Source organism: Cibotium barometz, chromosome 53, assembly GCF_041138505.1.
Source record: "Cibotium barometz isolate CiBa-2024 chromosome 53, ASM4113850v1, whole genome shotgun sequence".
Taxonomy (NCBI): Eukaryota; Viridiplantae; Streptophyta; class Polypodiopsida; order Cyatheales; family Cibotiaceae; genus Cibotium; species Cibotium barometz.
Window position 1 is genome coordinate 40,988,594 of NC_141098.1, and position 13,095 is coordinate 41,001,688.

General features: G+C 40.9%; 1 protein-coding gene across 5 annotated transcripts; it reads left to right on the forward strand.

The window, feature by feature from the left end:
• Positions 1-3,041: 3,041 nt before the first annotated feature.
• LOC147608635 (protein NARROW LEAF 1-like) lies at positions 3,042-7,403 on the forward strand. 5 transcript variants are annotated; one of them, XM_086788909.1, is made up of 6 exons: positions 3,042-3,182; positions 4,445-5,012; positions 5,447-5,590; positions 5,691-5,931; positions 6,027-6,527; positions 6,769-7,403. In XM_086788909.1, exons 2-6 carry the CDS (start codon positions 4,470-4,472, stop codon positions 7,170-7,172), a joined length of 1,833 nt encoding a protein of 610 aa, XP_086645035.1. In that variant the 5' UTR covers positions 3,042-3,182; positions 4,445-4,469; the 3' UTR covers positions 7,173-7,403. The 5 variants fall into 5 exon arrangements, with proteins under 5 accessions (XP_086645035.1, XP_086645039.1, XP_086645038.1 ...); XM_086788913.1 differs by having other exon boundaries at positions 6,775-7,403; XM_086788912.1 differs by lacking the exon at positions 3,042-3,182 and adding an exon at positions 3,223-4,241 and having other exon boundaries at positions 6,775-7,403.
• The last annotated feature ends 5,692 nt before the right edge of the window (positions 7,404-13,095 follow it).

Below are 13,095 nucleotides of genomic sequence, written 5' to 3' on the forward strand. Positions count from 1 at the left end.
GCTCTCAAGAAAATCTTGCTAGGGGTATCACCTACTTTGAGCCAGTATAGCCCAGTTTGCACCCTAGCTGACTCAGCCTTTTGAGATTCAATTCTTCTAATGTATTCCTCCTGCTCCTTCATAACCTGCAGCATTATGCAGTCCTGCTTGATCTCAGAGCAGAGCTGTCCATTAGGTGAAATATGGACTCTCATTTTTGCCCCTTAAGGATTTCTACACCTCCTCTCTCTAGAAAAATGGGCTCATGGTGAAATTGTTTGGATTCTGGGCTCATAGTGAAATTTTTGCAAATCAACTCAAAAGTGAGCGGAGTTTGGATTCTGGGCTCATAGTGAAATTTTTGCAAATCAACTCCGCTCACTTTTGAGTTGATTTGCAAAAATTTCACCATGAGCCCATTTTTCTAGAGAGAGGAGGTGTGGAAATCCTTAAGGGAAAAAAATAAGAGTCCATATTTCACCTAATGTAAGACATTTCAGTGCATATTCTACCCTGTTTTCTGCATACCTTTTGGCCTTAGCCCTCCTCTTGCCTTCTTGCTTAGCTAATGAAGTGATTGCCGAGAGTGCCAAACCTTGCATTGAGCCAAGCCTCTTTCATCTTCTCACAAAAAGCCTTATCCTATAGGAAGGAAACATTGAACTTGAAGGGTGGGGGTCCTTTGGCAAGTTCTCCTCACTACTTGGGAATTGGTATGAGACAACATGACCATACATTATTTCCCCTTCTGTGTCATGGTGGCCAAGCCAAGAGCCCTGGTCTAACACATAGACTCTGTCCAACCTTTTGGATACAAATTTTGCATTGAACTTCTTGTTGCTCCATGTGTGGTTCTGGAGCTCCTTGCATCCTTCACAATCAGCTAGATCTATAGCATCGCACTTAATTTTCCATGCATTCCATTGAGCTGTACTTGCTAAGACAGTTTTGGGGGTCATTTGCTGCATTACTGCAGTTCCAGTCACCACCAAATAGCAAGGGGGTGTCAGATTCCAAAGCCGCAATATCTTCCCAGAGCAGTCTTCTCTCACCTTCTGTGTTTGGGGCATATATGCAGACCAAGCCAAGCTGAGTGCTATCAACATTAATTTGGCACTTGATCAATTTGCCTAAGGCATTCTTGTATATGTCATGAGCCTTGAATTTGTTTCTAACCAGCAGCATGCAGCCACCAATACCCCTAGTGGCAATGCTAGTAATGCAGTCAAATGGTCCTTCCCCCATCTTGGTCTCATGGAGCATCAGAATGTCTAATCCTTCCTTCCTAACAAAATTCCTTACATAGCTCTGCCTGCTATGAGAGCAGAGTCCTCTTACATTCTATGAGGCCATCTTGATGACCTGTTAGAAGGCATCAGTTGTTCCCATTCAAAATGTTGATAATCTCTTGACTTCCTCCCTCCAACAGGACAACAAACTCCTTAGCCCTATTTCTAGCATCCCTTTTAATGTTGTTGAAATCACAACTCTGCAAGAATATACATCTCCCTTATGCACCCCTTCCACTATATCCCATGCATGTGCCCTGTTTGTTGTTGGTGATTTCCTGTAGAGGGTTTCTTTGGAGCTTGCTCCTACCTTTCTCATTCTTCTTCTGAGTGGTTGTTCTCCAACCATCATTTTCTTTGTCCTTTTGTTTAAAAGCCTTGCTTGTACCCTCTCCAGCTCCATCAGCCTTAGCTTTCTCTGCCTGAGCATCAAAACCCTTCTATGAGATGTTGTCCTTACTAGGGTTTTGCTCAGTGTTTTGACCAGGGGTCTGGATGTTAGAGTTAGGGTCACCTCCCATGGATTTCTTAGTCTGCTGCTTAGTCTCAGAGCAGTCAACATGACAGTCTTTTCCAAAATGCCCAAGAGCCCTACACTTGTAACATGTGTCAGGGAAAGGGTGGAAATGGACCTCAACAATGACCACAGGGCAGCCATGCAAATCAAACTCCACAAATTTTGTAATTTCTTGTCTCCTGTCCCAGAGGATGCATGCTTTCCTGGAGGCTCTACCTTCATGTATACCATATTTAGGTCCTACAATGTCCATGGTTTAATCCCAAAAGAAGTATGGCAAATCAAACTCCAAGAATTCTGGAATTTCCTGTCTCCTGTCCCAGAGGATGTATGCTTTCCTGGAGGCTCTACCTTCATGTATACCATATTTAGGTACCTGGAGTACCCTCCCCAGACTCCTACAATGTCCCTAGTTTGATCCCAGAAGAAGTACGGCAAACTTGGAAAATCAACCCAAACTGGGCATTGGAATTGTAGGACCTCCTCTAGCTTAAAGGTTGGGGTTCAAGGGAGGGCAAACACCACATTTCCTTTGAATGCAGCCACTGTGTTGATAATGTAGTCCCTCTAATGTTCTGAGTCAACCATGGCTTGGAAGAAACCTTTGCCTGCAAAGTAATACCTAGCCAGTTTGGCCTTGGCTCCATACACCTCCTGAAACCATTTGAGGAAGGTCTCTTCAGACGGAGGTTTTCCCATGAAGTAAAAGAAGAGCCCCCAGGTGAGGGCTTTGTCCATGTCGAAGAGAGTTTTCCCCAAAGAGAGCTCTCTACCAGTTTTGAAAACCTTTTTCCCTTCTGTAATTTTGGATGCCATCCTGCCCACCTCTTGGTAAACCTCCTTTTGAATGCTTCCTTGGGTTGTAGTGTCAACATAAGACTTCTTGTTCCCGCCTTCCATGTCGACTGTGAGGGGACAATCAACATCAATTGCAGCACGTTCAACGACAAGAGGCCCAGAGGGTACCTGCTAACCCTAATGTCTGCTGCAGCATGTTTTCCCGCCCAGCTAAGTTCGAAAAAGCTCCTCTCTTCGTTCCCTCGCTCCTCGAGTCCTCTGTCAAGTTTTGTGATTTGTTGAGAAAAATGCTTTATGGGAACATCCTTAGGGCTGGGGCCACGTAATAGGGGTGGATGTGAGCTGTACATTTGAATGCTTTGCCACGTCATGGTCAAATAGACGGTGTGTTGACTGCTGGCTCTTCTAAGTTCTAATGAAACTACTCTCCTCTCTCTTTCTTCCCTGTGGGCCTGCAAGGTGTACCACTTTTCGCCTGTCCTTGTAGTGTAGTCATTTAAAGCTTTTTGGGCCCTGGGGCGAGCTTTTGGGCTTTTCGAAGCTTTCTCCTGAGAGTCCTCCTACGTCTCTGCACCTTACTCTGCTAAAAAAAACACAGTGTAAGTCTCATAGACTCTTGTACTGCCCAGTGCCCCCCAAAAAAAACCTTCTGGGAATGTGCAGCACACATCTTCTGTTTGTTTGCTTTTTTTAATTCGTCAATTTAATCCCCCTTTTTTCCTTTTTTCAAGTTTCTGTGCCCTTGGCTTGTCAGGCCATGGGCTTCTATGATTTCTCTCCGAGGTCCTTGGCTGGCCCAGTCACTCTCACTAGTCACCTCCTCTCTCTCTCTCTCTCTCTCTCTCACACACACACACACACACACCCCAGAAGAAACACCCAAAAAAATTGCTTTGGGCTTGAGTCCAACCCTAACCATGCTAGTAGTCTAGCACATTGTATCCTTTTTCTTGCGGGACCACGTTACGAGTCCAAGGGATAGACCTGTCTGTGTGTGTGTTTTGGGCTGTGCCATGATCATTGATCATGGCATTCAGTGAATTGCCCACATGAGGCGCCTTTATGTTCATGCATTTTACTCCATGCTGAGAGAGAGAAAAATAAAGATAGTATAACAAAAGATCCAATGGGGCTAGAGAGAGAGAGAGTGTGTCTTGGGTACAAGGAACCCGCCCATCGTAGGAGAAGCCATCATGGCCCTGTGAGAGGCTACATCATGGCTTCCCTCTGCATATTGGGGTCTTTTACCAGGTGCCATCTCTTCAAACAAGCTGGCGGGAGACAGGGAGGCCAGGGGGTGGTGGGGTTGTGGACTTGGTTGCAGTGTAAGCTCTCTGACCGCCACTATTGAAGGCCCCTTATAGCCTGGATTCTATGCAAAGGCCAAGCCCTATTGTATGTCATATACTTTAGTTTCAACGCTGGTTATTGCAGAGGTTTTATGGGGTCATGCATGCATGCACATTGCCTTGGTTTGCAAGTGACAAAACAGAGTGATCTGCCATTTTGCCGCCCTTGAAGAAAACCACAAGAAAACTTGCATTATCCCAGTGGCTCAGACATGGGTCTATGGGTTGATAGGCTGTTGCTACAGTGTTTGCCTGCATTTAATGACATGCATCCCCAACGGATATCAAAAATAGGGGCAGCTCTTGAGGGTATTTTCTGCCATGTATACCTCTGTTCTTTTCAGCATTATATAATTGATCTGCTTGAGTAGGGCACAACACATTTATGCATTAAAGGGCATCTCTATCTCTATACCATCAATGCAAGAGTGTTTTTATTCATATTCTATGTTCTGCTTCTCAAGCCGACATAAATGTAAATGAACATGCCTATTTTTGCTTTTTCTTTGCAGGTGCTGATTAGTATGAACAGTCTAGATGTTGACAATAGAAGGCTTGTGCTGTAGGCCCAGCAAGGAGATGGGCATCAACCATAGCGAGGGACGGAAATCATCTCCTCTTTTGTCAGACGAATCAGCTCTTGATCATGATGCCCTCCCCTTTTCTTCAGAAGAAAAACATAAGAAACAGCAGTGGCCAGAGAGTTCTTCCATGCAAGCGATTGCATCAAGTGGCCAACATGAGGAGAGGAGTGCGGCTTACTTTCGGTGGCCTCCGTTGTCGCGTGCTCATGGAACTGCAGAAGAGAGAGCGGCTTACTTTGGTGGCCTACAGAAGGAATTAGTGTCCGAGGCAAACGAGAGGGTACCGACTGGACAGCGGGCCACTACCCTTTTGGATCTTATGACCATAAGGGCTTTTCATAGCAAGGACTTGCGGAGATACAGCCTCGGAACAGCGCTAGGATTCCGGACGAGGGGTGGGGTAGTCACTGACATTCCGGCCATTATTGTCTTCGTAGCTCGGAAAATCCACAAGCAATGGCTTCATCATCTTCAAAGGCTTCCTCCTGCTCTTGAGGTGCAACTTCTCACACCACACACTGAATTTATCAACATAAGGCAAAGCAAAGCAGTTGGAGACATGTTCTGAGCCCATGCCCTTGAAGTGCTTCGGGTCTGAGCATGGGATGGAGTTCACACACACGATATGCATAGTGGTGTTTGTGGGGGAATGCAAGTAATACTTTGTGATATGAAAGTTGTTCTGTATCTTCTTTTCGATGGTCTTGCGAAGCAATTGGCTTTTCCATGTGTCCACTTAGACTTCCATCATATAGTCTCCCCTTTCCGCCCCCCCTCCCTCTCTTCCCCCACCTCTTTTTTTCTCTCTCTCTCTCTCTCAATCTAGAATTGGTAGTGTGCTTTCTCTCAAAACAAAAAGCTACTTTGGATGTAGCGGTCTTATATCGTACCATTTGCATACTAAACATTTTCGAATCAAAAGCTTTGCAGGGACCAGGAGGTATCTGGTGCGATGTGGATGTTGTAGAGTTCTCCTATTATGGGGCTCCAGCAGTTACCCCAAAGGAGCAAGTCTACACTGAGTTGGTGGAGGGTTTACGGGGGAGCGATCCTCATATAGGTCCAGGCTCTCAGGTATGTTGTTCTGTGCTTGTCAGAGTGATCTCTCAAGCAGATTGGCTCACATGCAATCCAGGTGGGTTTAAACATAAGCCACTGAAATTTGTTCTACTAGGTTGCAAGTCAAGAGACTTACGGGACACTTGGAGCTATTGTTCGAAGTAAAACTGGGCCGCGTCAAGTTGGATTCCTGACGAACCGACATGTTGCTGTGGACCTGGATTACCCAAACCAGAAGATGTTCCATCCATTGCCACCAATCCTTGGCCCGGGCGTATATTTGGGTGCTGTGGAAAGGGCCACCTCATTCATCACAGATGACTTGTGGTATAACATCTTTGCAAGCATGAACCCAGGTTTGAAGTCTTTCCTAGATGTGTTGGTTTTTCTGGTAAGCTTTCAGTTACCATGTTGGGTTGTCTCACGCCTAGACTCGTTCGGAAATCGACAGAGACATTCGTGCGGGCGGATGGCGCCTTCATTCCCTTTGGAGACTGCTTTGATATGTCAAGGGTGAACACCACTGTAAAAGGGGTGGGTGAGATGGGAGAAGTAATGGTTTTAGATCTCCAAGCGCCCATAGGAGGCATCGTAGGCAAGCAAGTGATCAAAGTGGGACGGAGCTCAGGCCTAACAAAGGGAAGCATCATGGCTTATGCTCTTGAGTATAACGATGAGAAAGGCATATGCTTCTTTACGGATTTTCTCATTATAGGAGAAAACGGGCAGGCATTTGATTTAGAGGGTGATAGTGGAAGTCTCATACTCATCATGGGTGAAGATGGTGGGAGACCTAGGCCGGTGGGCATTATATGGGGAGGAACTGCGAATCGGGGTCGCCTAAAGCTTCGGAATGGGTGCGGACCGGAAAACTGGACAAGTGGAGTTGATCTGGGTCGTCTTCTAGACCTGCTCCAGCTATCCGTGATCACAAGCAGTGAGGGACTTGCAGGTACTTCTCTCTTAAAATACTTGGACCATTCAATCATTTTTCGAGGGGGAGTGTTGAGATATCGAGCTCGTCTAGTGAGGCGGTGGACATTGATGACCGCCTCGGGGCTGTTGTCCTCCCGAGTCTGTGTGCCCAATGGCATGCCGCCTAGTGGGGGCTCCAACAGCATGCATTTGATTTGTAAAGCCTATCTTTCTTCATAGTAGTTACTAATCTCCTCGTTTCACCAATATGACATTAGCTGCAGTTGAGGAACAAAGGCAGTGGACAGCGGGATTAGTGATGGGATCAACTGTGGAAGAGATGTCAGCCGGCGGTTGTGGAGGTAGGGAACCAGACAGAGGGGAAACGAGCCAGCCTGCAGGTTATGAAGAACTCTCAACTGTTGATCTGCAAGCCCAGAGCCAACAGCAACATGCAGGCAATGATGAACAGATGGGTGGGGCTGATGATGAGCGACCACTGGCTGCTGCTACATCCACTGTGGAGCTTGAGCTCTTGGATTTCGGGTTTGCTCAAAGTGATCTGCAGCCCAAGCATAATGTTGTTGCTGCGAACAATGACGGTGGCAATAGCGAAGACCTCTCCTTTGGCCTTCATCTGTTTGATAGACATGGAAAAAAGAGGAGATCATCAGAGGGCTGAATGAGCCAGAGGTGTTTTTGGATGTCTGAGGGAGTGATTGGACAGAATACGGCTCAAAACTTGAAAGTCAGCTGATCAAGTGTCCAAGCTCCATGCTTTTGCTCATGGAGTTGGTCTATGTTTTTGGGGTAGGGTATTCCATGCCTTAACTACACCATAGCAGCTCTTTTTACTTGAGCTGAATGTGCCTTTTATAGAACCTTAAATTTAATATAAGCAGGCTGATTTTGATTATACTAGGAGACTCATGATGCATTTTCATTTTGCCATCTCAATATTTAATTTTTGTATTTGGCCTATCGCTCTTTAAAATTGGCAAAATTTTGCCAAAGTCTACAGGAACTCCCAAAACAACTAGGAGTCTAGAGCTAGAGTAACAAGTGAGTCCACTGGGCTCTCATTCTCATTGGACTCAATCAATCTGGCCTTTGGTGAAGTGACAATGGTTCAGGATTGGGGCTTCTTGTGTTACATGAGGAAGCTTTGGGATTCTTCTTTCAGTCCTAAACACCAACTGGGAACATGCTGATGCAAAACGCAAGCAGAAGAGAGAGAGAGAGAGAGAGAGAGAGAGAGAGAGATATGCCTGTGTATGTCTTGCACATGACATCTTGCAAGCATGATGAAGACTGCTTCTCAATCGGTAAGGCTCGTAATGACCCTGTATTTCTCTATTTGGCATGAAAATGCCTTTTTTTTTTTTTAACATAAATATGTTTCTAGGAGTGAATGTCCCTGGCGTGCCTTTTTAGGCTAATTAGAAAGCATAGAGGGAGTAGATTAGGATAGGTAAGTTTCAAAAATCTTGTGAAAAAAGCGATTAAGAACAAACAAACAAAAAAAAAATTTAAGCATGTACCCAGCCTTTGAAAGACCACTAGTCATTAAACATCAACTATAATTAATTGCAAAGTGATAGGAGCATGTTCAAGGTGAAATGGTAGCTACATAAGCTACCCAATAAGAAACTACCACATGTAATCTCCACGTACGTGGAACAATCTCCCTTGGCCATTCATCAACTGCCACATGTCATCTCCACGTACGTGGAACAATCTCCCTGGTCCATTCATCTCTTAGAAGCTACTCAAACCACATTTCCACGCCATTGTCACTCCAATATCTCATTCCATTGGGTGTGGAGCAATGCACATAGAAGCTATGTGGACACATCCTACTTGCACTACCTTGCTTGCTTATGAGAGAGAAATAAGAAGAGAGTAGAGAAGAAGAAGAAGAGGAGCATTCTTATCCAAGGTAACAAGCCGTTCCCTCTCTTAACTCATACATACTACCCCAATAGTAAGAGCTTGAGAGTTACAATCATAAGAGTACATTAGAATAGATTCAAGCCTGTATAGTATGAAATGTCCTTACAAGACTGAAAGGGTAAGATATCAGAGGTTAGATGGTGTTGTACTATTGGTGGTGCAACTATGATAACAAAAGTTCTTATTTAGTATGTATATATGCAAAAAAAAAAAAAAAAACTGATTGCATCCTAACAACAACCAAATTCTAAGACACGAGCCAAATTGTGAGTATATTTTAAGAAGAAATTAGTTGTTTTTAAATTTTGATTATGAAGCATGTTATGTTTAATAACTTTGTATCCCTCTGCTTTGTAAGAGTAAGTCTATGGTGTGTTTAAGTGGAAAGGCCATTGTTCTCTATATTGACATTGGTGCATTGTTATATGACAACAAGAATGCAAGTTGTTTCACTATCCAAAAAATCTATTTTTATGATTTGTTATATGTTTTGCTTGCAAGAGGAGCTAATCTTGGTAATTTATAGTAGATACCACTCCTTTTCTTCTCTAGACTTAAATGGCCATTTCCCACCTTAGAGCTGATTCAAGCTTACAGGCAAAATCTTGTAAATGATGTGCAAGTTGCAATGAAACTTGCCACTAGCTCTAAAGATATTCACTTGAGTTGGTTTTTACCTTTTGGTTGTTTTATGTATTTTTTACATCATGTGAAATAATGAAGAAAGCCAAAATCACCTATGCTTTCAAAAGTTTAAATAATGGATGGATGACCCATTTTTTTGGTGATCGATGGGATACAAAGAGAACTTGTCATCTTGATACAATTGAGTGCCGAGTTACAAAGTCGGATGTTACCTTCAAGTGAGAATTGGTATGATTGAAAAAGCATAGTTTTCTTCATATTGTTTGTTTTGATGATTAGCCCCAAGGGATATGCACATCAAGTTTAGTTTGATTCTAAGAAAAAGCATTTTCTTGCTATTTTTTAACTTAGTGTTATCTTGACATATGCATGTATATGTACTTACATATTGATTCTCATGTGGTTGCAGTATGTCATGTAACTTGATGAATTCTCATCTAGGTAGGCCGCTAGATCTAGATGTCAAGGAAAAGTTCAAAGACTCAGCCTTGAAGGAGTGACATCATCATATTCCACAAGACATGTTACATGTTCCTTGATTGGCTTCAACAATTTTTTGAAGCTAAAGGCTTTGACAAAGGTTTCTTCTTTCAAGGCCATCCCCATGACATCTAACTTGGAGAAGGTCATGCTAGTGCGATGCTCCAAGCTTATGTTTCTCTTCTCAAAGCAGTGGGAGGTGCACTACAATCCTAGAGGTAGTTGGCCTATAAGATACCTCACGTACCCTTCCTTCTTTCGAGGTAGAGAGGAATCTCACTGGTAAGTAACACCCCAAGCTTACTATGAAGATCACCCAATCGGGAGCCAATTCTTAACTACTTGCCGATATATGAATACATTCATGGTCTTGGGAAGGATCATTGAAGCAAATATCAACAAGGAGAAATCAACTCATCCAAAAATGGCAAGATTTGCATCTTTTAAGAAATGTGCCTGATCATAACGTTCCCATTGAAGCTAGCTTATCCTTACAAGGCAAAGCTTGTAAGTGGTTTGGATGAGTTTATAAGCTTATACGAAATTTAAATCTCACTCAATATAGATAGCTTGCTATAGAGAAATTGTCTTAAAGCTTAAGGTATAGACAATTTTCAAAAAGTAAGAGGCTTTATTAGAGGCCTAAAAAGGGAGTACAAGAAGGAAGTTCGCGCTCCATAGGGCCAAAAAACTTAAATGAGGCTATAAGATTTACAAGAAATTTTGACGATACCATGGGTAATGGTAATGGTAAAGAAAAAAGCTTTTAAAAAAATTAAATAAACATCATAGAGAAAATTTTGACTGTAAAAAAAGAAAGGGTTTTTTCTTTAAAAAGAAAGAACCTTCAAAAAAGCAAAAATCCAATCCTAGTAAGTTTCTAAAAAATCAAGATTTTGAGAGAGTGGTTAAAGAAAAACTTTGTTTCTCTTATCTTAAGCCGAGACATGATAAAAAGCATTGTCCTAAGTACCTAGAACAAGAACTTACTCGGAATGGTAATAATAAACCTAAAGGAAAATCAATGCACATTTTTCAAGTGTTGACACTTAACGATTCTCCTAAATATAAATCGGTCGAGGTTTGTTATTCTGATGAAAACATTGTTGTATGGTAGAAAAATCTATGTGGGAACCATCATTTGAACCACATGATTTGGTTTGAGTGTATGGAAATATTAAAGATAAAAAAGTTAGAATCCTCATAGATGATACAGACACATACAAGTTTTTAAATTACAACTTGGTTAAGAAACTTAAGTTACCTCAAGTTTCAAGTTCTCATAAGTATATAGTATCATTAGCTAATGGCTATGATACAGATGAGTGGAATACTATGGTAAACCAAGTTGAGATAAATATTCAAGAGTATGAAGCACTTTTGGTGATGCGTCTATCGACCATCGCTGCAGATGTAATTCTTGGGAGAGAATGGTTATTTTCATTGAGGGAAATACTTTCAAGAAGCTATTTGCAGAATACATTAACATTTGAGCATAAAGGATAATTTATTATATTGCAAGGAGAGCATAATGTACCATATATGTAATATTGAGCTCCAAAAGCTTTATCAAGATAATGAAATAGAACAAATATTTTTGTGTTATGCAATGCCTCAATTTAAAAACCATTGTGAAAACTTTGATTCAAGTATTTGTGAAGTAGTTAATTCTTCTTTGAACAATTTATTAGAAGAATTTAAAGATCATTTTTCAAAAACATTGCCAAAAGGTTTACCTCTCCCGATAGAGGGATAAATCATCCCATAGAAGTTTTAAAGGATTCAAAGCCAATTAGTAAGCCACCCTATAGAGTAAGTTTGATTGAAAGATAAGAAGTTGAAAAAAGTTAGGTGAATATTTAGAACAAAGCCTTATTAGCCCAATTAAGTCTCCTTGGGCTTCACCAATATTATTGGTGAAGAAAAAAGATGGATCTATGCACTTGTGCTGCATAGATTATCGCGGATTAAATGCAATCACAATAAAAAACAAATTTCCTATTCCCATGATAGATGAGTTGTTTTATTAACTCAAAGGTGCTAAATATTTTAGTAAGATAGATTTAAGGTCTTGATATCATCAAGTAAGAATTAGAATTGATGATATGTCAAAAACAACATTCAGAAACACACTAAGTTTTTAGTTATGCCTTTTAGTCTAACTAATGCTCTTGCTACTTTTATGACTATAATGAACACTATACTTCATCCTTATTTAGGAAATTTTTTGGTGGTTTTTATTGATTATATACTAGTCTTTAGTCAAAATGAACAAGAACATATTGAGTACCTTAGAAAAATATTTCAGTTATTGAGGAAAAATAAATTATTTGCTAGAAAATCTAAATGTAACTTTTTCAAAAAAGAAGTGCAATATCTTGGACACAGTGTGTCCGAGGAAGGGATTTGTATGGATCCTAATAAAGTTGAAGCTATATAGAGATGGAAGGCCTCGTCCAATATAGATGAATTATAAACCTTTTTAGGACTTGCAGGGTTCTGTCAAAAGTTTATAAGGAATTATGCTAAGATAGCTGTTCCATAACACGAACCAACTTAAAGGAAAAGAAACCAATTTAGTTGGACTAATGATCAACAAAATAGTTTTGAAAATTTGAAAGTAGCAATAGCTTCTACTTCTATTTTGTAAATAGTGGATCCAAATGAACCATTTGTATTGGAAATGGATGCTAGTAATTTTGTTGTAGAATTAGTATTATTGAAGAAGGAAACGCCAATTGTACTTGAAAGCAAAAAGTTGGACAAAGTTTAAAGTAACTATTCAACTGATGAAAAAGAACTATTTCTAATTGTGCATGCTCTTAAAAAATGGCATCATTATTTGTATGGTGCCAATTTGAAAGTATTGTATGACCATGAAAGTCTTAAATACTCAAAAGGATTTAAGAGGTAGGAAGGCTAGATGGGCTGAAACCCTACGAGAGTTTGATTTTCAAATCACATATAGAAAAGAAAATTTTAATGTCGTGGGTAGATGCTCAAAGTCGCGCACCCATGATAAAGGAGTTAAGTTTTACTCAACTAGAAAGTGAGTTGTTGGCTTACTTAAAAGGAAAATATGCTAATGACCCTAGCCAATTAGTTTGGAATTACTTAATTTAAAAAGATAGCTCTCAAATAGAGAGTAAAGAAAATGCAGCTACCTAGTGATGTAAGGATGTCACTTAAAAAAGATAGTGGTTCAAAGGAATCACTTAAAGAAGGGTCAATACGTGAAAAATATTGTTGGAAATTTTTTTCCATCGATATAATTGATACTTGTTATATAAAGGTCGCATTTGTGTACCTAAAGAAGACAATATTTGTGAGAATATTTTACTAGAATGTCATGACAATCCAAGTGTAGGACACCCAGGAATTTCTAAGACCTATGCACTTGTTAAAAGACAGTTTTATCGGGTAGGTTTAAAGAAGGACGTCTAGAATTATGTTATAAAATGTCCTAAGTGCCAAGTCAATAAAAGCTGAGCCCCTAAAAGTAGGTGGAATATTACAACCACTACAAA